Source organism: Choloepus didactylus, chromosome 16 (genome assembly GCF_015220235.1).
Source record: "Choloepus didactylus isolate mChoDid1 chromosome 16, mChoDid1.pri, whole genome shotgun sequence".
Taxonomy (NCBI): Eukaryota; Metazoa; Chordata; class Mammalia; order Pilosa; family Megalonychidae; genus Choloepus; species Choloepus didactylus.
The window spans coordinates 30,916,497-30,942,558 of NC_051322.1; the positions used below are offsets into that span (position 1 = coordinate 30,916,497).

General features: G+C 37.0%; 1 protein-coding gene across 1 annotated transcript; it reads left to right on the plus strand.

Annotated features, from left to right (window-relative positions):
• The first annotated feature begins 42 nt into the window (after positions 1-42).
• Positions 43-25,218, plus strand: ACAA2 (acetyl-CoA acyltransferase 2). Its single transcript, XM_037806060.1, has 10 exons — positions 43-164; positions 2,876-3,042; positions 5,960-6,088; positions 7,475-7,591; positions 10,488-10,635; positions 16,736-16,911; positions 17,491-17,620; positions 21,208-21,278; positions 23,418-23,572; positions 24,805-25,218. Exons 1-10 carry the CDS (start codon positions 149-151, stop codon positions 24,887-24,889), a joined length of 1,194 nt encoding a protein of 397 aa, XP_037661988.1. The 5' UTR covers positions 43-148; the 3' UTR covers positions 24,890-25,218.
• The last annotated feature ends 844 nt before the right edge of the window (positions 25,219-26,062 follow it).

A 26,062-nucleotide genomic window follows, 5' to 3' on the forward strand; every position in this document is an offset into this window, starting at 1 on the left:
GCCGCGGGAAGGGGCGGGGCGGGGAGGGGCGGGGCGCGCAGTCCACCGCCCCCGCACTCTTTAGACCCAGTGACGGCCGGGTCGCTCGACAGCTGCGTGACTGTATTTCTCGGACCGACCTTGCGCAGCAGACAACCGAGCCGCCGCCATGGCCCTGCTCCGAGGTGAGCCCGTGACCACCGCGGGCCCTGCACAGTCGCACTCTGCGAGCAGGGGCCGATTGCGGCCCCTTCCTCTCTTCTCGCCCCTTGGGGTCCTGCCCTCCCCCGCCAGGCCTCTGCTCCGGCCTCGGCTTAGAGTAGGGAGTCGGGGGTGGGGGACCACGGTTCGGAATTCAGTCTCATCGACTTTAAAGGGGACTTGGTAAAACCCATCCCGAAAGGTTGTTCGGTTAGTGAGAAAACACTTGTAAAGGCGCTAGCGACCGATGATTTCGGTGAAATTTCCGGTGGAGAGAGTTGAGTCCAAGGTTTGCAAAATAGGCGGCTGCAGGACCCCTTCCCCGCGTAGCGATGACCCACCTACTTGGAGTTCAGCTATTAGGGAAAGTGGGTCCGTGCCCTAAGCGCGAGGCGGTCTGGGCAGAGGAAGTGCGTGAGCACTGCGGGAGCCCGGGCTGAGTGAGGGTGAACTCGGCTGCCTCCGACTTGGTCGTGGCAGAGCTTGCGGGTGCAGAATTGGTGGGATTCTTCCACCCGAATATCTGTTTCCAAAAAAATGCTCGGGTGGCATTCTCTTCGACCGTCTGCTTTATTCCCTTCCTTCCATTCCTTTGGTTTGAGCGACTCCAGGAAAGTGCATTCACTAAACTCAGTTTTAAGGTCATTAACGTTTTTTTTTGTAATTACGTAAGTTCCTTTTTCGAAACAATTGGTCACATTTGTTATGAAAGGGAGGGTGGGTTGATAAAAGATATGAAGGTGTGATTGCTAGATCTGGGTGGTAGGTTGGATGTGGCAGGTGAATGATAAGGAAATGCCATGAGTGACTGCAGGTTCTTGCCTTGAGTAACTTTGTTCGTGTTAGTAAGTAACACTTGGGGAGTGAAGAAAGCTGAAGGAGGAATAGATTTGGAAAGGAAGACTGAGAATTCAGTTTTAGGCAAGGAGGTTTTTGCTGTGTGCAAGGCACTCAAGTGGAGATGTCAGGAAGGCAGTTGGATGGAGGGGTCTAGAACTCAGAAGAGGCAAATGGTATGTGAATAGCTCAAATGAAAAATAGGTATTCTGGGACAAAATGAAGTACATCCAGTTTCCTAAGACACAGAGTTAACTTACCAGTGTCCTTCCCAAATCAGAACTTACTACATTTGACCAATAAAGCAGCATGTTGATTTTTTTTTAGGCAAGGTATTCAGAAAACTGAACTCATTTAAAAAGCTGCATTGTAATGAGTTTCTCTTTTTAAAAAGGAAATAGTATTTTTATTGACGTATCACTTTACTATTTTACCAGTGGCTGTTACCTTTTTCCTGAAAGGCAGATCTTTTGAAAAGTTATAAAAACTATGAACCCAGTTTTTAAAAAATGTACATCAACATCAATATTAAAGAAGTACATGGTTTATAAATTCGTGATGCAGTTTTACTTCAATGTTAGAGCTACTGATCATATTTTTTCCCATTTCCCTGTCTTACAGATGACAGTGGTTTCCAAAAAGGCAAAGTAACTTGTCTATTTATTAGTGTATGTGACTAGAACCCAAGCCTTTGGCCAAATAGTGATTGTTACAGGCTAGTTAGAAAACATTGTAGATACACAGTTAGTTCCCTCCAGAGCTAGTGGATAAGAGAAGAATATGTGACTGATCATTGTAGCGAGAAGGACTCATTTGAATGGGAGCATAATTAACTTTGGTAAAGATAGTCAATAGCTTGTCAGATTTCAGTCCCCTGGAACACACAAATGGAAGATACAGTCGCCTGGAAGACACACAGTGCTTGGCATGGAGGTTGCATCCAACAAATAATAGCTCTCGTATTTGCATTAACATTGTTGGGGAATGTTCATGTATTCCCTCAAGGCAAGTGGGTAGGGCTACCAAATTACTTGAATCCAGAAACTGAAATGGATATAGCAGCAGCAGCAGTTTTCCTTGGTTGCTATCTGTAGTTGCTCTGCCTAAATAAGTAAATATTTGCCATAACAATGTAATAGAAAGAAAGGCAGAGTTCCTAATTTTTTCTTTTCTAGTGTTGTTTTTCCATCTTACTTCAAGTCAGCACACCTTGCCAGGCTCCCTCTTGGCACTCCTGTCTCATTACACTTTGGATGAATATATCTTTTTACTCTTAGTTTTTAGAAATTTTTTGCTTCTGAGTTTTCAGAGCCTTTTAAAAATAAGCAAGATTTTAGTTTGGCATTAAAGATTGTTAAATTTTAGACTTCTTAACGTCAACATAAATTTGACATCAGATCAAATAATATATTGACATGGTTTCCAATTTATGACTTTAAATTATTGTCTAGTCTATGTACCTGCACTTCCCAGATATTTTTAAAAATATATTTAATAGTATTTTCCCCATTCAAAATAATTGTGTTCGTTCGGTGTTAGCCTTCCTCGGGCTACCTAAAAATCTGGAATATCAAGTGAGGAGAAGTTTTGTAGAGAAAAGGGAAGTTCTTATTTTTTTGTTGTTTACATCTTAGCATGCAGCGTGTCAGTACTTGAATATAGGTATTGATCAAATTGGTAACTCCTAAGACTGTTTTTGTGGGTGTGACCTATTTTATGCATTATTGTATGTATGACAAAGATTTTCAGTTCCTTACTGAAAATTCTACTTTACAATAAGGTTTCATAGTGAGGTTATTTAAAGCATGTTCAGGATACTGACCCGTGACTACTTAGAATTTTCTTCTCACTGCAATAGGTGTGTTCATTGTTGCTGCTAAGCGAACACCCTTCGGAGCTTTTGGAGGACTCCTGAAGGACTTCACAGCCACTGACTTGGCTGAATTTTCTGCCAAGGCTGCCTTGACTGCTGGCAAAGTCTCACCTGAAACTGTTGACAGTGTCATTGTAGGCAATGTCTTGCAGGTTAGTAGGGCAGAAGGACTATTCCCTCTTGCAGCTTTTCTTATCAGTTTCTAAAAATAATTCCTTTTCCATGTCATACGATGAATGAGTTAATAATAAAGATATTTGAAATTTTGTGATTTGAGTCATCCTCTGACTTCAGAGGCAATACTATACATAATTCAAAGCAACAGATTGACTTTCTTGACTTATTTGAAGTTAAATGGTTTTTTCTAACTATAGGCTACCTAAGGAGGGTAACAAACCAAAGCAATACAACACATCTCTCATAATTTCTTGCACATTGTAGGAGCTTGGTCAGTGTTTGTTGTGAGAAATGACAAGCTTCCCCTATTTTGCTCTTGCTGGATATGGTATATAACATAGATTATGCATATGTAGGTAATTGAAAGCTGTATATTCCTTCAAAGTGCACAAACATTTATTGAATGCCTGAAAAGTGGCTCTGCCCTTTTTTTTTTCTTTTTTTCTTTCTTTCCTTTTTGATCTTTTTCTTCTATTCTTTAGATTGGCTAATTTCAATTTTTATTAACCTATCTTCAGGTTAACTGACTGTTTCTTCTATCATCTCCAATCTCTGGTAAAGCCAATCCAGTGAATTTTTTTATTTTAGAAATTGTACTTCTTTACAGTTCTACAATTTCCTTAGGTCCTTTAATTATGCAATGACCCTATAGTTATGCTAAAAGAATACAGTAATCTCACATTACCTTAGGTCCTTTTTATAATATATATGTTTCTTTACTAGGATTTATCATCAGCTTAATCATACTGTTAATATTTATTTTTTAAAACAAATTTATTGGTATGACTCTCATACCATACAGTTCACCCATTTAGTGTGTACAGTTCAGTGGATTTTAGAATATTCCCAGAGTTGTGCACCTGATACCAGGATCAATTTTGAAACATTTCATCACCTCAAAAAGAAACCCTGTATGCTTTAAATTTTGCTGCAATTAGCTATGGAATTAATTTAATCTCTGAAGAAAGACAGCATGCAGTCAAATCTAGGTACATTTTAGATATTAATTTTAACCTTGTAGTCACTTTGCATAAGGAATCCATCTACTTTTATGTTGTGCCAATAGTAATAACAAAATTTCTCAACTGGAAGATTGTAAACATCAGCAAGGTTTTTTCAAACCCTGGTTTTAAAAGAAACTCTTTTGTCCTTCCCCAAACCAAAAGATAAGATTATGGAGCAAGCTGACTTATTTTCTTCAAGTAACTTTATTATCATTTTATTGCCTATCATATCCAATAACTATTATTTTTGACTTTTTATTTTGTAATATTTCTAATTTCACATAAAGTTGCAAAGGTAATACAGAAAGGTCCCATATACCATACACCCAGTGTCCTCTAATGACTGTATCTTACATAATTATAGTACAATCTCAAAACCAAGAATTTGACATTTATTTGGGTAGTTCTATGCCATTTTATCACATGTGTGAATTATTTTGGCCACCACCACAGGCAAGATACACAGTTGTTCCTTCCCTGCAAAGATTTCCCTTATGCTACTCTTTCATAGGTAAACTTAGCCCTGACTCCCCCAGCCACCATCCCTAATGCCTGGCAACCAGTGATCTGTTCTCCATCTCTAAAATTTTATCATTTTGAGAATAATATATAAATGAAACCATACAGTATATGACTCTGAAATTGGCATTTTCACTCAGCATATGCCTTTGTGATATATCCAACTTGTTGCATGTATTAATCGTGTATTCCTTTTAATTTAATTAATGAGTATTATCCCAGGGTGAGGATGTTCTCTATCAAAGAACTTACTACTTTGAGATAGCCTATTCTATTTTTAAACAGCTCTAATTGGTATAAATTTCTGTCTTATACTGAGGACTTAATATAAGAATTTCTCTAAGTGAAAAGCATTTAGTATGTCAAAAACCATTTGCTGTTAGTGGGAATGCAAAATGATACAGCCACTTTGGAAGACAGTTTGGCAGTTTCTTACAAAGTTAAAATACAGTCATGCCATATTATCCAACAATTGCACACCTATGTATTTACTTAAATGAGCTGAAAACATGCCCACACAAAACTACATATGAATGTTTATGGCAGTTTTATTCATAATTACCAAAAATGGGAAGTAACCAAGATGCCCTTCAGTAGGTGAATAGATACACATTGTGGAACATCTATACAATGGAATATTATTCCATGATAATAAGAATGAAGATGATAAGGATGAATTAAGAAGAAGATAAGGATGAATATTAAATGTATATTGCTAAGTGAAAGAAGCCAGGCTGAAAAAGCTGCATACTGTATGATTGCAACTATATGACATTTCAGAAAAGACAAAAGTTATAGAGATAGTAAAACTTATAAAGACAATGATTACTGGGGCAGGGGATGAATATGGGGCATAGGGCATTTTTAGGACATTGAAACTTCTATGTGATGCTATAATGGTGGATAGATGAACTTATGAATGTGTCAAAACCCATAGAACTGTTCAACACAAAGAGTGAACCGTAATATAAACTGTGGACTTACAGTTAATAATAATGTATCAATATTGGTTCTCCAATTGTAACAAATATATCATACTAATTTACTGCAAAATAGTAATAATAGGGAAAACTGGGCAGGGGCAGGGGGTGGGGTGTAGACAATTCTTTCTGAGCAATTTTTCTGAAACTTAAAACTGCTCTAAAAGAAAAAGTCTATTTAAAAAAATATTGTTGCCCAAATTACAGTTTTTATTCAAATCATAAACATATATTACATAAAACGTGCTGTTCCCAAATGCATGGTATTTTATCTTAAACCCACCTTGAGTTTCATTTTTGATAGATTGCCAACATTTCCATGTATTTTGTCCTTGTTCATAATTCCTAGTTTCATATAGGAAATTCTTTTCCTTCTTCCTCTGTTCCAGAGTTCTGCAGATGCTATATTCTTGGCAAGGCATGTGGGTTTGCGTGTGGGAATCCCAACAGAGACCCCTGCTATCACTATTAATAGGCTCTGTGGCTCTGGTTTCCAGTCCATTTTGAATGGATGTCAGGTATGGGCAGCATTTTATTTGATTCTTCTGAAAATAGGATAATAGTTAATAGAGGAAATACCTTACTTTGGTATACTATTATAGGTTTGTTTGTTGTTTTTTAATGTTATTTTATTGAAATATAGTCACATACCATACATTCAAAGTGTACAGTTGTTCACAGTTTCATCATGTAGTTGTGCATTCAACAACACAACCAATTTTTGTATTATAGGTTTTTATTTTCCTGTTCTTACCAGGAGAAACCAGTATTTGATTTTTCCTGGAAAAATATTCAAAGGATGAAAATAGTTTTTGAAAAGCTTTTAATAACTGTCATTTATTGACTGCTTCCTTTGTGTCAGGCACTATGCTAATTTATTTACTGTATCTCATTTCATCTCTACTAGAATCCTATGAAACAAGTACTATTTATTATTTCCATTTTACAGGTGAAGGCACTGATTATTAAAGATATTAATAATATCTAAGTTAGTAAGTCTTGGAGGCAGAATTTGAATCCAAGTCTTCAAGAGTTCCCTGTGAGGTGCTTTGAAACACTGAATAAAAACTGTGAGGAGAGGAATAGAGTTGGAGATTTTAGAGGATGATAAGATGTATTTTATTACAGAAGAATTGAATGATATTATAGGTAGAAGTATAAATTAGTTTGACCATTTTTGTAGGACATTTGAGCAAATATTTATGTTCTCCTGAGCATACAAAAGAAAACAGACTTAAATCTAATTTTAGTAGTAAAAGTCTTCATTTTATTACAAAATAAAATAAAAGTCACAGACATTGTAATGAATAACTTATTTTCACATTAATTTGTTTCTATAACAATATATTTTGAGTTTCCAAACAATACTTTTAAACATCAGCCTCTTAGGACCTTACTATTTGCTGCTTCTCTGAGAAGTGCAAATGGTGAAAACAACTGGAAGAATGAAATGGATTCCTTTTTATAAGCCTCTGAGGTTGAACTAGTTCTTGTAAATCTCTGGTCTCCTTCAGATGCATCCACTAATATGACAAATTTTACTTTTGCTTTTTTAAAGGATCTGTTCTTTATTATCTGCTAACAGTCTGTTCATTTATGCCAGACATTAATATCTCTCTGATTTTCAAAATTTGTATTAAGAATTACCATTCCTAGTCAAAATGTAGTTAGAATCTGCTACAAAGGCACAAATGATTGAAGTCTGTTTAGTTTTTTCCCCCTGTATTTTGAGAAAAGATACTTTAACATTTGCTGTACAGTTTTAAAAGCATTTCCTTTTGAGTTACTGTAAGCCAGGAGACATTACTTATTTGAATTACCATTCATTTGTAAAACCTGTATAGTGCTTACTGTGTGCTTTTGGCACAATAAAAGTCTCTTTTTGTTTGTTTGTTTTTAACTAGGAAATTGGTGTTAAAGATGCTGAAGTTGTCTTGTGTGGCGGAACCGAAAGTATGAGCCAGTCTCCCTTCTATGTCAGAAATGTGCGTTTTGGAACCAAGTTTGGATTAGAGCTCAAGGTTAGAATCGTTAAAACTTTAAAAATCATTTCTTATGATATCATATTAATAACTTCAGTAACAGCTTTTAGGGGGAAAGAAAATTTTGAAATCAATGTTATTAATAGGGGATTGGCAGGATATGAATGATTGAAATTTGTAAGCTATTTTAAAATCCTGTTTTGATTATTAGTGTTGACATTTAAGCCACAAAAAATGAGACTATTTCATCACACCTCTCTCTGATCATGGAATTAGCATGTGGACGTAGCCATAGGCATGGGAGAGATGGAGGAAGGGAAGAAGTAGATTTTTAATAAGATAGGAAAAAGGCTGAATTAATCTCTACTGAATAATTGGTAACTTCAGTAATTAAATCTTTATCATGATTCATGGAAATCTTATTTCTGGGATAATTTTCATGGAGTAGTCTCTTCTTCGTTACAGAAAACAGTCTTGGAATACAGATTGTATGTATTATCTGTCCCAAATCAATCAGACAATAACTGTTACTTCCATTAATGGGAGCTACAACCTAAAAATACTGATTCTGGTAAAGAATGATATTATACTGCCCTTCCCATATGAAAAGGCTAATGACATTCTGTATTTTTAGCATTTTCCAATAGTAATGATTGATTTTCACTGTTCACCAACAATTTCTCACCTGACCCCTTCAAAAGATGAAAGGAATGAGACTTAGAGAACATGAGATACCAGTATTTTAGACACTAAATATATTGGAGAAAACCTTTGGAAAAATGGGTCAGTGAATCAAAAGGTGATGAGGCAGAAGCAAAGGGACATACTTATCAAAGACTAATTGTATAATAAATCACTTGTTCTTTTACTCAAGTAGCCTCTCCCAGGTTCTTCTCAACCATCTAGTAAGTGATAGAACAAGCTATTCCTATAACTGAAGGCATAGGATGAAAAAAGAGCAGCAAATATACTCTTTCCCAAAGAGCTCATGACTATGGTTTACAGAAGTGACCACAGGAAAATATGGCCTCAGAGTGCATTACTTACCTCAACAATTAGCTTGATGGAGACAGTAATCGGGACCCGGTGTCTGCTTCTGCTGTCTTTGTTTCCTAACCCATAGTCATCATGCGTGAGTGCATCTCAAGTCGGACAGTGCTTGGATTGGCTGAATCCAGTCCAGACTACTGCCTGGAACAGAGCATCAGCCCCTTGACCAGATGCCAAATGGCAAGTCCACTGGAAGAGAAGATGACTCTTTTGACAACTTCTTCAGCGAGACAGGCACTAACACACATGTGCCCAGGGCAGTGGTTGTAGATCTGGAACCCATGGTCACTTATTGCCAGATCTTCCATCCTGAATAGCTCATTACAGGCAAGGAAAATGCTATCAGTAACAATGCCCATAGGTACCACACCATTGGCAAGGAGATTATTGACCTTGTCTTGCACAGAATTTGTAAACCAGCCAACCAGTGCACAGGTCTTCAGGGCTTCTTGGTTATCTGCAGCTTTGACAGGGGGGATCTGGTTCTGGGTTCACCACCCTGCTGATGGAACATCTCTCTGTTGATAATGGCAAGAAGTCCAAGCTGGAGTTCTCCATTCACCCAGCCTCCAGGTTTCCACAGCTCTAGTTGAGCCCCACAACTCCATCATTACCACCCACACCATCCTGGAACATTCAGACTATGCCTCATGGGAGACAGTGAGGCCATCTATGACATCTATCGTAGAAATGTCGATAAGAGCACACCCAACCTACACTAACCTTAACCACCTTATAGCCAGATCATGTCCTCCTTCGCTGCTTCCCTCAGGCTTGATGGTACCCTAAATGTTGCTCTGACAGAATTCCAGACCAACCTGGTGCCCTGTCCCTGCATACGCTTCCCTCTGACCACTTGCACTTCCGATGTCTCTGCTGAGAAAGCCTATCATGAACAGCTTTCTATAGCAGAGATTACTTATGTTTGCTTTGAGCCAGCCAACCTGGAGGCAATATGAGACCTTCACCACAGTAAATACATAGCTTGGTGCCTGTTGAACCATGACAACCTGGTTTCCAGAAGCATCAGTGCTGCCATTGCCACCATCAAGACCAATGCAGCATTCATTTTGTGGATTGGGGCTTCATGGCTACAAGGTTAGCATTAATGACCAGCCTCCCACCATAGTACCTGATGGAGACTGGGCCAAGGTGCAATGAGCGGTGTAGATGCTGAGCAACACCACAGCTGCTGCTGAGGCCTGGGCTCACCTAGAACACAAGTTTGATCTGAAACCAAGCATGACTTTGTTCACTGGTATATGGATAAGGGGATGGACGAAGGAGAGTTTGAGGTCTATGAGGACATGGCTGCCCTTGAGAAGGATTATGAGGAGGTTGGTGTGGATTCTGTAGAAGGAGAGGGGTGAGAAAGGAGGGAAATTCTAATTATCCATTTCTCTGCACCCTGCAGCATTTCACACTCCCAATACTTCAGCTTCTACATTAGCTGACAGGTATTAAAGCTCTCTGGTTAGATTATCTTCATTGTCATTTTTCCATGTGTACTATAAAATTTTTCCATCATGTTTCAAAGTAAAGATAAAAAAAAAAAAAATTGCCTGAAAACAGCATCAGGTTTTTAAGAAAATGTAATCTTAAGAGTTCAATTTTGATTGTAGTATAACTTCCTGCATTCTCACCCTGTGTATTTAGCATTGGTGGCTCTCTATAGAGCCCCACATTTAAAGAGAGGAGACTGTTCATTTTATTATGGCATTGAATTTTTTTTCTTAAATCACAGAATGAAATATGAAATAGTAATAATAGTAAATGCTTATCAGAAAGTAATGTTTACTGAAACTGTTCAAATATAAAGAAATTGTGGCATATTGCCTTCAAAAGTTATACTTTAACAAATCATTTTATTAATGTCTTTTAATAGCTAGAAGATTCTTTGTGGGAATCACTAACAGATCCACATGTCCAAGTCTCCATGGGAATTACTGCAGAGAATCTTGCTGCAAAACATAAAATAAGCAGAGAAGAATGTGATAAATACGCCCTGCAGTCACAACAGAGGTGGAAAGCTGGTTGGTGAAATTGTATAACATAAATATCTATAGGAAAAAATAAATCTACAGGAAAGATTTTCATCATTTCAGATTTTATGATCATATAATAATAGTTTAAAATTGTACCTTTTGATAATTACACCTTTTTCATCATTCCTTTGTTTTTAGCTGATCAGATATTCTAATTATTGTAAAATTAACTGGAAATTTCTCTTTTGAAATAAGTTAATACTGTTTAAAAAGTGATATTGCTAATTAGCCCTATCTGGACATATGAATTTTGTCCTGAAATTGGCCAGTGATAGATAGAAAACGCTAAAAGATAAGATACACTCCATCAGAGACAGTGGTTCACTGTGGCAGCTGAGATGGGGAGGACAAACTCCCTGTGAGGCATATCATAATCATAATGAGGGGATAATGTGTTTGAAAAAGACCGATTGGTTCTCCTTTCATGCCTCCCATTCCCATTCCTATTTGAGAAGCATTGCATCTGACCTAGAGACTTTAAAGTAGTCCATGACCCTAGTTATATGGCAATTATGTAATATAACAACACTTGATGTAGAGCCAGTCCAGAATTAAAAACATGAAAGCAGTTCTTTATCAATACAGTGAGTTGTGGAAATTTGCTACTGTTCTGAGAAAGAGTTTTTAAATTAAATTGTGTCTTGTTTAGAGGTATTAAATACTTGGAATGATGAGGATGAAGAGTGTTAAGTGAAATGCAGCTTCTACCATCCAACTCACTCTCTTGTTTTTTAGTTACACATTTGTAGCGGAAGAGTATTGGTTCAGAGGTCAAGAGTTATAAAGTCTATTTCCACTTCTGCCACTTACAAGTTATCCTACCTCAGTCAAGTCATTTATTCCCTGAGCATTGTAAAATAGAGATAACAATTTTTGCCTGCTTTGCTTACCTAAAGGGTTGTTGTAAATACTAAATGAGGCCAGATATGAGAAGTGCTTTGCAAACTGTAAAGTGACATGAGAATTAAGGTGGTGGTATTACTCCTAACTTACCCTTTTTCTAAGCTATCCCCTGCTTACTTTAGTCCATTTAGTCTGTAAAGATGGAGGTAGGTAAGATGTTTTACTTATATTACAGCTGTGTCAGTGATAGCTCATATAATTTCTTCAGGATGCCTGTAATTGTTAAATTTTAGTCATAGATTACATGGTGAAATAGAGAATTTTATATCTCATTCAGAGAAGTTAAAAAGAGGTATTAAATCCACTTAACATCTGTAGTGCCATTTTGTCTGCAGCTAATAGACAAGCCAGTCTAGCAGTACCTTGTAAGTCTGCACATCAGCAGAGTGGTGAATCCAAGGGTCTGTGACGAAGTCTTCCAGATAAAAAAAAATTTTTGCTCAGATATTTCTCTGGGAAAAATAAAAATTATTTTAGCTAAAACGTATCTTGTTTCAGTATATGGCATTTGGAAGTCCCTTTATATATGCAAAATGCCTTTTACCTTTTTTTGTTTGTTTGTACTTTAACTTCATGAAGTTTAATATTTACTGGATTCCTAAAGTCCAGACGGTCGTCTTTGTCCTCTAGTTTCCTTTAGTAGATGAAACTAACGTAAACATACTTTGAAATACAATTTTAGGCACCCTATCACTCATACATTTATTTTTTTCATTAATGATTAGAATGAATTGTGAGTGTTTCTAAAGGAAAGCTGCCAATTCACTTTTTAGCCACTAACCAAATTTTAAACTGTTGGAGTTTCCACTCAGGCCTAGTGAGATTTAGGATATTGAGCATACAGTTTATTTTTTTATAATAGCTTTACTGAGATATAATTCACATACAATATATTTCACCCTTTTAAAGTGTACAATTCAGTGGTTTTTAGTATATTCACAGAGTTGTGCAACCACCACCACAATTTAAAAAATTGCGTCACCTCAAAAAGAAACCCTGTACCCATTAGCAGTCACTCCTCATTTCTCCTCAACCTCCTCAGCAACCACTAATCTACTTTCTGCTCTAAGGATTTGCCTATTATGAGCATTTCGTATGATTGGAATCATATAATATGTGGTCTTCTGTGACTTCTTCCACTTACAATGATTTCAGGGTTCATACATGTTGTAGCATGTATCAGTACTTTATTCTTTATTATGGCCGATTAGTATTCCATTGTGTGGTTATACCGTAATTTGTTTATTCATTCTTCAGTTGATGGACATTTGGGTTGTTTTCACCTTTTGGCTATTATGAATAATGTTGCTATAAACATTCCTATACAGATTTTTGTGGGGACATGTTTTCATTTCTCTTGGGTGTATACCTAGGAGTGGAATCACTGGGTCATATGGTAACTGTTTCATCATGTGAGGACCTGCCATATGTTTTCCAGAGCATCTGCACCATTTTGCATTTCCAGCAGCTGTGTCATGGTTTCAATTTCATTACATCCTCACCAATATGTGTTACTATCTGACTTTTTGATTCTAGCCATCCTAGTGGATATGAAGTGTATCATTGTGGTTTTGATTTGTATTTCCCTGATCACTAATGATGTTGAGCATCCTTTCCTGTGCTTGTTGACCACTTGTATGTCTTTAAAGAAATGTCTGTTCAGATCCTGTGCATGCTTTTCATGTTTGCAGTCTCTCAAAATAGTAGAGAAATGATTTAGTAACTACCACCATTTCCATTGTCCAGGTGATAAAGAGTCCCTTGGATGAACACTTCTCCTGAGTTTTTCAGCAAGCCAAATTAGATTTTTGGGTTCTTGTACTTCTTATTCCTTGGATTTTGTTCTTGTTGCTTCATTAGCCTTTTGTGGCAGAAGTTCCTAGCAGGACATGTGTGCCCTATTTAATCTGTCAAGCACGGCTGATTTCTGATAACCATAGTACAGTTATCCCTTCCACATCACGACTTCTCCATAGCGGTTTTAATATATTGCAGGTCAGCATAAGAAATTTAAATGGGAATTTTGGGGATGTTTTGCAGAAGCCACAGATGACACACAAAGGCTAGAAATCTTAAAAAGTTTAGTAACTCATAAATGCGTGAAATGTATGTACTGTTATATATAATATTACCTGCATAGTATGTATTTTACTGATTGATAACATAAATGAACAGTTACACATTGGTACAAAGGAAGGGCCAAAAAGTTTTACATGGATTTTCCAGAACAGGGGTGCTGTGCCCCTAACCCCCACGATGTGGAGGGGATAACTTTTTGTTGAAATTTGGACCTGACCTTAATAAGCAAATTTAATAGAGTATATGTCCAAAAGCACTTGATCAAAAAAAAAAAAAAAAAACAAGAGGGACTATTGCTACTGCTTTCATCTTTTGTTTTTGAGTATTTTACCACATTTTCCCAACATATCTCATATACACGCTTCCACAATTTGTCAGTGATCCTTCCCCCACCAGTCACCTCCCTTCCTTTGGTCACCTATCACCATACACTTTTTGCCTTGGTGGAGTTTTTCGTGTCTACACATATACCAAAGAAACCCTGCTCTAGAGCACTAATGTCCAATAGAACTTGCTGTGATGATGCAAATGTTATATATCTGCGCTATCCAATACAGAAGCCACGAGCCACCTTGGCTATTGAGCATTTATAGTATGGCTGGTGTAACTGAGGACCTCTTTATTTTATTTTATTTTATTTTTATATTTCTTATTTTAATTTATTTTAACCTAACTTAATTTAACTTAAATTTAAATTTAAATAGCCACATGTGGCTAATGGCAGGGCAGCCGTGGAGATGCTCTTTTATTTGTTAAGCACGAACTATGCTGGTCACATTCTAATAACTGTTAAGTCTAATATTCTTTATCTTGTCCATGACTGAGATATCCTTTTTTCTTCAGTTTGCCCAGAGCTACATATTAGCTCTTCTGTAGGTATTTGATATTGACAATCTAGATTAAAATTGATTGGCCAAGAGGGAATTGTAACCTAATATAATCAGAATGTGTAACAAGGTTGTACTTAAAATGTTTGGAAATAGATATGGGGCGAGGGTAGCTCATTAGTGGGAATATAAGGAATAGTGTTGTATTGTAGGTGAATTTGGTTGAAAGGGGTTGTTTAGAGTCATGTATGTAAGCAGTTAACACAAATTTAAATAAGTTCTTGCATGAACTGGTACAAATGTGCAAAACTGGTACAAAGAGTTAATAGTAAAGTGGTATGTGGATGGAGAAATACCAATCTCAAGCTATGGAATATGGTTAACAGTAGTACTTTAAAATTCTTTCGTCAACAGTAACTGGTGTGCCACACCAATACTAGCTGTCAATAATAGGAAGAGATAAGGGATATGGGGTTTTGGGGGTTTTCTTTTTTAGTGTCTATCTCATCATTTTCTTTTTGGAGTAATGAAAATGGTCTAAAATTGAATGTGATGATTGCACAACTAAGCAATGATACTGGGAGATATTGAGTATATAATTTGGATGGAATATAGGATTGGCCACATTTTCTACAGATTATTTACTTATATTCCATCTCTTTCTATTTTAAATTAGTTTACTCTCAGTTGATCTATTGATCAAAATTTCAAAGTATTGTTTTCATTTGGCTAGTGCCTGTATATATATATACATTGATGAAACTTAACAGTATACATTGATGGAACTTTAGGGGTTGCCTTGAGAAACAAGGTCCTTTCGCATATTTGGACCAGCTATTTAAGAGATTGCCTTGTCTTTTTATATCAGAGGAAATATAATTGACTTCCATGAAAGTTTTTTACCTAGGAATCAGGAGATTTTACAGTTAGAAGGATTTACAAATGAGAAAACTAATACCAAGAGGTGACCCTTTTAATATTGGTGTCTTATGCAGTGACTGCCTTGAGGTACAAAAATGTTTAGTTTTCCTTAAGATCTATAAAATTTCTAAAACTTAATTCTAGCATATTATTAAATGCTTACTATGTTGAAAGTACCATGCTGGGCTCTAAATAAGGTAGATGAGGGAGATAGGATACAAATAATCATTAGACCTGGTTTTTCTGGTCTTAACTCAAATTTGTTTCATGATTCTCAGTCCCCAACTAATAGAATTCCCAGAAGATAAAATGATATATTAGTCCATTTTTGCAACCAACATATAGTAAGTACTCAGTTAATACTTCTGGGATTTTTTGAAGACAATAAACATACGTGTTTTCAACATGACATCCTTATCAGAAAATGAGTCTTTGTTCCTTATTTTGTCAAATCTTAAGATTTACAATAGAACTCAAAAACACATTGCAAAACAAAGCTCATTAGAAAATTCCTGTAAAACTCTGTGGCATCTAACCTGTGAAAGTCTGTCTTCATCAAAGGGAAATCACTTGAGTGACTTTCATTATTGGCACCTCTAATGGTTATAACATTTTCATCAGTTGAAAAGAAAGTCTGCTTTCTTTCTAACTCCTGCTTGGTGACCTTAATTGTGCCTTCAGAAGCAAAGTGTTAACAAATTTCCTCCTTAGTTGATAGGCCTTCAGATATTTGAAAACTGTGATCTTCTCTTCTCTTCTCTTCATTATCAATTAAAAACACCAACTCTGTCAGTCTTTGCTATATGGCAGGATTTCTTTTGCACCTCTTACCCTCTTCTGGAGATGCTGTAGTTTGACAGTGAGCCCCCAGTGTGCCTTTAGGTCTCCAAAAACTAAAAGTGCCTACCCAGTATGGTCACGCCAGATCATAACAGAGCCATTTTGCTATTTTCAGTAATCTGCATGCTCCCTTTTTATTAATGTAGACCAAGTCTGCTTTCATCCTTTTAATAGCCACATCACACATTGGTTTCAGATTAAAGTTTGCATAAGAATGCATTTTATCCATATTATGGAAAAACATGTCATTATGAGAGATGTTCCTCATTAAAGTAATTAAGAAAAAAGTCAAAATTATAATTAAAAGAAAAAACTATCTACCTTCTGCATAGATGCATGACAGTATATTAAATCCTCCAGTAGGGAAGATAAGTTATACAAGTAATAAAAGCTCATATTAAAGTAGACTGTGAGTAAAGGATAGATCAAACATTAAATCAAACGTTTCTTTTCTTCTTTGTGTGTGTGTGTGTGGTGTGTGTGTGTTTTCCATTCTTACAGTCTTTCTACTATTTCAGCTAATGATGCTGGCTACTTTAATAATGAGATGGCACCAATTGAGGTGAAGACAAAGAAAGGGAAACAGACAATGCAAGTGGATGAGCATGCTCGGCCTCAAACAACCTTGGAGCAGTTAAATAAACTTCCTCCAGTGTTCAAGAAAGAAGGGACAATCACTGCAGGGAATGCATCGGTAGGTATCACCATCGATTTTCTTGACCTCTTCCTGATGTGTTCAATGCAAAATAATCATGAAGTACCTTTTAGATATTTTTCATGCTAGTTATTGTTTATTTCGGTAATAGTAGTGTTCACTAGTTGTGTTCATACTCTATTAATTTGAATTTTCATAGTCCAAAATATTTTAGCTAGGGGCCCTTATGTCTTCCAATTTCTTGTCTTTTCAGAATGTTGCAAGGAAATTTACCTGGTTTATGAATTTGCTTTTCATACTGAGTTTTCGGTTTGGTTTGGTTTGGTTTGGGGCCCAGGTGTACAGCTCATCAGATTGCTTCTTACATCTACCTGCATCTGTATTTGAGCTTTTCTTTGACACTGTTTTCTGTTTTCCCTTTGTGAAGTTGTATTTTGTGCCTAAAACAATCCCCTTAATCTACTGCTAGTACTACTTGTTATGCCCCAAATTAAGCCATTTCTTACTATGTATTGCCCATATTCCTAATACTACTCTATTAGTTCACTTTGATCCTTGTCTTGGATTCTTGTCTGGATTCTTTTACCTTCTAGTTAATCTATTGTTTTTGTTTTCAAGGGGATATCGGATGGTGCTGGCACTGTTATCATAGCTAGTGAAGAGGCTGTTAAAAAACATAACTTCACACCACTGGCAAGAATTGTTGGCTATTTTGTATCTGGATGTGATCCCTCTATCATGGGTATTGGTAAGTTTATGTTAAAATAAACTGGTTCTGTTTCTGGAGGTAAGTCATCTTTGGCCTTCAGATGCCTGAAAAAGGAGATTGGTAATCAGTCATTCAAACAATTAATTTTTATGAAGTGTTTAAAACCTTCAAAACTTGCTAGACAGAATAGGAAAACCCAAATAGTATAAACTCCTCATGGGCAATAATCATATATTATGGTCTATTTGAGATACTTAAAATTAACGTACAGAAAATAAAAGAAGAATTCTATGGTACTGACAAGAAAAAAGAAATTCTGAGATGGGAGACAATCAAGGAGTTGAAATAGAGAAGATAGCACTGCCCCTCCCTGCTGGGTGTTTACGCATTAATGCGTCTCATTTAATCTTCCCACCACTCTAGTAAGGGAGACTTCTTTGCAAAGGAGGAAATTTTGGCTTAAGGATGTTGTCTTGTAAGGTTAAAATCTAGTAAGTAATGGAACCAATTCTTTCTGATTTAAGTGCTTTTTACACTGAATTAAACACATTGTCTCAGGAAATCAAAGTAACACTCACCAAGGTTCAGCTGATGCTTAAGAGCAAAATGAAGAATTATAAATAATGCATTTAGACTGGCAAAGCACTAGCTAGAGAAAATTTGGAACTTCCTATAAAAATATGAATTAGAAGCAGAACGATGAGCTTTTTTTGCTAGGGACTGCAGATAATACTGAATTTTAATAGTTCCAGTCATTGTTCTTTGAGAATCAGGGATCCAGTTAGGTGTCTCACTTACAGAAGTCTTGATCTGTCCCATCTGTATCCTCACACCCAAAGGAAAAGCCTGCCTGAGGGTGTAGATTCTGATTGTTTGTAGCTCCAAAGAGTTTTCTCTGAGCCTAGGCCTTTGTTGACTAACTGAATTGGTTTTCAAGGCGGGGGGGAGGGGGGGGGGAGATACCAAAATAGAAGCAAATGACCTGTTATTGACCTGCGTCTCAGAGCTGTTTCAGTGAAGCCCTCTACTCCTCCTCAAATAATACCACTGAAGCTGATTTGGGATTAAGTTAATACCTAACCACACTTGCTGTTATGTCCTTCAGAGAAGACATCTCTGCACAAAATTCCTAAGAAAGAAAGCTGGTATGTCCATACCTCACCATCTTTTACTATGTGTCCCAAATTATGTCAACAGAAACTGCAAGATATTTTGACATCTGTTGAAAGTCAATTTTTTTCTATGCTCTAGTTTTTTAAAAGCATATTAGCTTCCAGCTGCCCACTTACAGCAAAATATAGCTTTTATATTAGCAATAGAAGGTAGCTTGAAAATTTAAACAGCTGAACATTGGTTTAACATTCATCATTTTGGTATCTGGAGCAATGGTTCCCAACCTCAGATGATCATCAAAACCCACCTGTAACTCCATAGGGTTCAGTATGTCTGGGGGAAAGCCCAGGAATGTAGGTTTTCTTCAGTGTACTTAGATGGTTTTGATGATCTGCCAAATTTATCTGATATAAATAAATAGATATTTTAAGGTTCTGATATATTAACCTTGTCAGGGAGAAAAGAATATGTATTTTTCCTTCCTTCTGTTCTAGGACTGGAATGTTTGCGCTAAAGGACAATGAATGACATTGTGGAAGGATTGGTTTTCCCCCCTCAGGGCTTGAACAGACAAATGCCAAGTGTCCCATAGTGTCAGATGCCCCATTCACAAGACAGCTTGTCTCTCAGTTGTAGTATTGGATTATACTAGGTCACTACGTGAAGTGCACGCATTGAATAAGCAGGGAAGAACAGGTTGTTGAGTGTCTGGTATGGACTGATTTGTCAATCTAATTTCTAAGAATAGTTAGTCCCTCAGTTATGCAGGTATCCAACATGTAGCAATCTTTAGCCCTGCAGAATAGCTGCAGAGCCAGAAAAAGAGGGGTAAGCCAGAACTCAGAGAGAACAGAAATGGCTCCAGGAAGGACACAGTTACAGAAAGATAATGCTCCCTGGAACTCTTCGGGGGTGGGAATGGACAGTGTTGGTGGGTGGAGCTTTGAGCCTATTCAGCCGCTGCAGTTTTGACTTTATCTGTTATTGAGCCTCATTTGGAGAAAGGATACCACTGCTTAAGAAGAAAAAGATTTAAAACTCATTCAAAACACTTCTGATGAGAAGGAAGCTTGAAGCCAAAAGAGGTACCCAGGCTCACACAGCCATTAGTGACCGGAGCCAAGGCTAGAAATTAGGTGTCCTTTTCCCAAACAAGAATTCTATACCTTGCTGCTTCTTGATAAATAACAGAGTGGTGTGGTAAGAACCCTTTAAAAGTCAGCGTGTTGTTATAATTGACTATAATGATTCTGAGTTAACAGAAACATACTGAATCATGCCTATGTGTTGTCCATGAAGACAAGGAAGTGTTTTATCCTTCTATAACCATGGTTTCAGCCCCCTCAGCTTTTGGTTATGTGTGTCTTTCACCACTATGGGATACTTCATTCCCTGACCATGCTGGGTAACGGATGCTTTACTGTCAACTACCTATCCTATTTTCATGCCTTAGAAATACAAAGAAAATGTTGAATTAGATTCTGTATTGAATCAGTAGCCAGCACAAAACTGGCACTTTAAATTGGTAAGAATTAACTGGATGGCTCTAATCAATAAGCAGACTGTTGTCCAAAGAGCATTTTAACTAGGCAACGTAATAAGTTTAACATTATATTTAGATTGCATTATGCTTTTCTTGTAAAGACTGATTTTCTATTCTACCTTAGGTATCTTTGTGAAACTTTTACAGAATGATTGACCTTTGGATTCAACAGAACATACCACTTATTTTTCTTTTTAGACATTTATGGGAATTTCCATTCTCTAAGTACAGATAGGGAAAGAAGTAGATAATCTTCTCAAGCCAGATTTTTTTCTCCTTTGGAAAAAGTATATTGATTTAATTTAAAATTATGAAACACTATTAAACTGTCATTGGTGATCATCAGAAATCTGGGAGCTAAAGGATATTTCAGAAGTCTTATTCAGTGGATTTGCATTTCTTGACTTAGGGGTTATGTTTTAGTTAAATTTCTCTGCCCAGAATTGGAGTTATAAATGTATTCTTCGTGTCAGATATCTCTTCCCAAAAGTGTCTTGTCGCTTCCTTTCTTGCTGTGCCTATTTGGAGATGCTGCTGCTGTTTCTTGCCTTTTGTCCAAATGGGCCTTAAAGTTCAGAGTATAGCCACTGTCACTTCTGTACTAGAATTGCATGTGGCTTGGATCCCAGGAAAGCGCTCAGTCTGCCTTGCCATTTGATATTAAGTGTGAATCATAAATAACTGCAAAACCTGCAAAATCCCATGTACAACTCCTTTGGCTGATTGGAATCTTAAGGTTGGATATGGCAGAACTCATCTGCATTTTGACTGCATGAACAGCTTTTTACCTTGGTCCCATTTTCTATTTCTTTACTGTCACATCATTTAATAGTGTACTATCAAAGCAGTAAGATTTATGGCTACTACTGCTAACTCTGCACATTATTTCCTCCTTACTTAACCTGTTTTATGAAGGAGGATTTTGATACATAAATAAATACAAGGTGAATTTTATTTTTTTCGAATATAGGTCCTGTCCCTGCTATCAATGGGGCACTAAAGAAAACAGGACTGAGTCTTAAGGACATGGATTTGGTGGAGGTAGGTGTTCTTTTTTTATATAATATGAATAAACTACCTACCTCTATAGCATAAATGGCTTTAGTTTGGTATTTTATAGCACTTTTTGTTTTTGTACTGTTAACCTTTCCAAATGATATACAGTGCATGCCTTTGTTGGTGCCTTTCCCCACCAGACTCAAGTGCTTTCCTTATATTTGAATAATTCAAACAGCCTGATTTTTCCCCCTGAAATATAAACTTCTAAAGTACAGGACACATTTCTAGGTCATCTGCTTCAGGACTATATAGGACTGTGTTACATTCTAGACTGCGAATATAACCTGTTGAATTGATCTGAACATCATATAAGGTGGGTGAGAAATAAGTAACTTTAACCTTATTTTACAGATTGAAGTGAGAATATAGGTAAAAGAATTGGCCTAAAAGAAAAGCAATTATCTAGTACCAAATCTATATGTTTCTTGCCCCTCCCAAAGTTGAGGGTCCTCCAAACTTATCTGTGGCTTTTCCACCATTGACTTGATTTGGTATGTGCCTATCATAATTTTTGACATTGGAAGCTTAAATCTGTTGGTTGGGTGATTTTATTTTTACATGAGTGTTAGAACAAAGACATTTTCAGTATTAAAAGAGGAGAAGGAAAACTTAAAGATTGATTATATACATTCTACATTTTGAGGATATTTGAAAATTTTAGCATTTGCTGTTTAGGATTAGGGAAATTTAAGCATTTGCTGTTTAGGATTAGGAAGAAACTGCTGTAACAAAGGAAATCTGTCTATTTAAATTGATAGTGAAGGGGCCTCTTTAGTGTAGTCACACATGAGATTTTCTCCTCTGATAATCCAGGATACAAAGTCTCTAACCCAGGAAACCATGGTTTCAGACACATGGCTTGGCTTACATCTCTTCCATTCTTAGATCACTTTCAGAGCCTCTTGGGGACTCTTTACCATATTTTGTATTAGCAGAAAGGTACTGCTAAATTTCTGGCATCAGATTCTTCTTCATGCCTAAAACTGTTGAAATACATCAGCTCTGCAGAGCTGTTCATAATCATTTATACATGTATAAATGTATTAACCCTTACTACATTTAGGGACATAGCCCTTGGCATCCTGTAGTTTCTGTGGCTTTCTTTGGGATTTTTGATGCTCATGCAATAGTTTTTCCATGGGTTTAGAAGCTCGGCTTCACACCATAGTCTAGGTCTCTTAGTACCTCCTTAAGCATGACTCTATATGTAAAATAGAAAAATAATGTTGGCTCTAAAGACAAATATAGCACCATCTTAAGAATCTATAAAATATAGTACAATGAGCAAAAGACCAGGAGTAAGAAAACCTGAGTTTTGATCCCAGTTTTATAAAAGTTTATTAGAATCAGTTTTCTTATCTGTGTAATTCCTCAACTAAGATCATATGAAAACATAGTACTATAAATTTGAAGTATGGTACAGATGTAAAGGAAAGGTAGTTATCATAGCCCGCCTTGGTACGTATGATATAACAATATGATATTTTCCATTTCTGCCACATTTCAGCATAGTAACCATTCCTTTTATGTATCCAGCTCTGAAGGTTTATTCTTTGTTGTCTTAGTTTCTTCTTGAAACTGTGGCTGATAGTAAGGGTTAATAATAACAACAACAATAAGAAGGGCATTTACTGAGGTTTACTGAGTACTTGCTGTATGTTGGGTATTACACCAGACACTTAAACCCACAGTTTCATTTAATCTTGACAATAACTGAGGATGATACAACAGTCATATTTTACCACTGAAGAAAACTGAATGTCAGAGAGTTTAACATGCACAAGTTCATATATAGCTAATGAAGAATACAACCAAGAGTTTAACTGCCTGTCTAACTCCAAAACGTATGGGCGCTCTACAGTATGCCCCTACCTCTAATATGTATCCAAATACAAGATTACTGAGGACTTCTGTTTTCTAAGAGATGCAAGAATATCATTTAGTAAGTATATACCATTTTCAAATCTGCTATCTTTACACAGAATGATTAAAATAACCTTGCAAGGTAATTGAGAAGAAACAGCAAAAAATATTGAAATTAGATATCACTAAGACTGGAAAATTCTTGGTTAAAAATCAGTTTGTGAATAAGGATTTTTATCTGTGTCTTGATTTTTTAAGGTGAATGAAGCTTTCGCTCCCCAGTACTTGGCAGTTGAGAGAAGTTTGGATCTTGATCCAAGTAAAACTAATGTGAATGGGGGAGCCATTGCTTTGGGTCACCCGTTGGGAGGATCTGGATCAAGAATTACTGCACACCTGGTTCATGAATTAAGGTACTTGCTAGAATAATTGCTGCATTTCAGATCTGCTGTCTTTAATGGAAATGCATGGATTTGGGTTTTCCAAGAACAACCTAACATTTCTCACCCTTCCTCCTCATTTCCCCCTGTGGTTGTTCTCACCAGGAGTAAATTATTTGGGCACACTTTTCAGCTCAGCTGGCCTTATAGATGATCCAGTTGACTGGTTAGTGATTCTGCCTGTGGGAACCGCACTCTTGTTTGCTCTGTATAGTGTAGCCACTCAGCACATGCTCACTGGAGGCGCAGTGTGTGCCTGGCCTCTTCCCTGGGGCTGGTGCGCACCAGTGCCACGGTTCTCATGGCACTTGCATTTTAGTGCCAGCTACAGAGATAAGATAAATCTATTTAAAAAAACAAACAATATACTTAGAGGCTACTGATCTTGATCTGTTGTTTAAGGAACCTAAGCAAACTATTTGAGTTTGAGCTTATATTGTTCTCTTCACTGTTTTCTGGATTCCAGGAAGAGCCTTCTGTTTTTGTAATTTTCAATTTTCATAGAAGAGCTCCTCCTTCTGGTACTGTGTATTTTGGGCCCTTTTGCTCTATTAGTAGGACACTGCAAACAAAACCTAGTATGTCAGGCTGCAAATTGTCTCTGGCTCCCCATAAGGTAAATAGGACTCATGTTTCACTTAACGATTCATTGAGTTGAAATGAGTAATTGACATGTATAAATATAATTCCTGAGGAGTTTCCTTGGGTCATTCTGTCAGAACCAAAGAATGAGAACAGAGATTTGAAGTGTTTCTAAATAATCTGCTCTCTTTCACATGTACAGACATCATTAATCACATTTATTCTAAACTGCCATAAAAATCTAAAACCATATAAATGAAAGGGCTGAGTTCATTTCCTCTCCCTCAGCTTCCTCTCTTTAACTAAATTACCTCCTAACCTCACTTCTTTCCCATGGCACACTTAAGCTTGTCTGTTTTTTTTCCGTTCCTCTAATCCTAAATCTGGCCATCCATTTCTCAGGTCACTTTCTCCTTTGGCATTGTTTTTTTTTTTTAAATAAAAATATTCAGCTTTCCAAAGTCTTTCTCCTGCTGTGACTAAACCAATATTGAGGATGAGAAGAGAGGTTGGGAAGATGAGCTGAACAGGAATGAGTAATGCAAATGGGTCTGTTATTATTTATAGCCTAAGCTACTTTATCCCTCCTTCACGTAGCTTTCAACTCTTGCTTGCTTTCTCAGGCGTCGAGGTGGAAAATACGCTGTTGGATCAGCTTGCATTGGAGGTGGCCAAGGTATCGCAGTCATCATCGAGAACACAGCCTGAGAAGAGCAAAAAGCCTGCTGTGGCCCACCCTTACTTCACCTGGCTGGGCCACAGTGGGGGAGTGATCTTCAGAGCACCTACTGCCAGTGGCATTCAGTGACTGAGTTTGATCAAAGGATGGTAAGCAAAGATGCATTTATCATGAATAAGAGCCCATGCCAGAAATGAGTTCTCTCAAATTTGCATCAGTCAATTATGATACATTTCTGAATTAAAATCCAACTATAAAAAGGCTTAAAAGAAATTGTGCCCTTGCCTAATAACCACCACTTATGCCTTAAATGTTGTAATTGCAAGGAAATTGAATAAATGATGCCTTAAATAGCTAACCCTTTCCTGTCATTTTTTAATATTATTTTTAAAATATTTTGTAATTATTTGTGCATTGAGTGATGTGATGTTCATATTCATTCTGAGATAAATGTCAAAGGAACAAAATTACTGAACTTAGTCTTGATATTAATAAATGATGTCATATTAGATTGTCTTTCCCTTAAATAAGGACAGTGCTGATCATATGTTTCAACTCTTCAGACTTGAGTGGGAACATAGCTTCCTTAAGAAAGACTTTTGTTCATTTTAAGGGCCATAGTTTTTAATGGGAAATTTGGGACCGATAAAAGACTAAGAGTTACATCTCCAAAGTAGGCAGATGACACCCCTTCTCCCACCGTGGCCTTCCGGCAATGAGAAAATATTCCGCCATTCATGCCTGCCATGTGGCCAACTAAAATGAGACAGTAGGAGGCAGCTATTATAAATCACTGAGCTTGTGCTAAAATTTAGGGAAGCCTAATTGAATGCCATTGAAGGTCACAAACTAAGGAGACCAAAGTGTTGGGTGGATTTCTTCTTCCTTTTTCAACTTCCCTGTTCATCTGGATACCTCCTATCCTCACTCGTTTTCCACAGCACACCTCTAAACTTGTGGTTCTCAACAAGGGGCAGTTTTCCCCCCAGGGGACATATAATCATATCTAGAGACATGTTGAGCCATCAAGATTCTTAGAGGTGTCAATGCTACTGTCATCTAGTGGATAGAGGACAGGGATGCTGCTAAACATCCCATAATGCACAGTACAACCCCCTACAACAAAGAGGTATCTGGCCCAAAATATCAATAGTGCTGCTGTTTGAGAAATCCTACCCTAACCCTAAATCCACTCTTCCCCT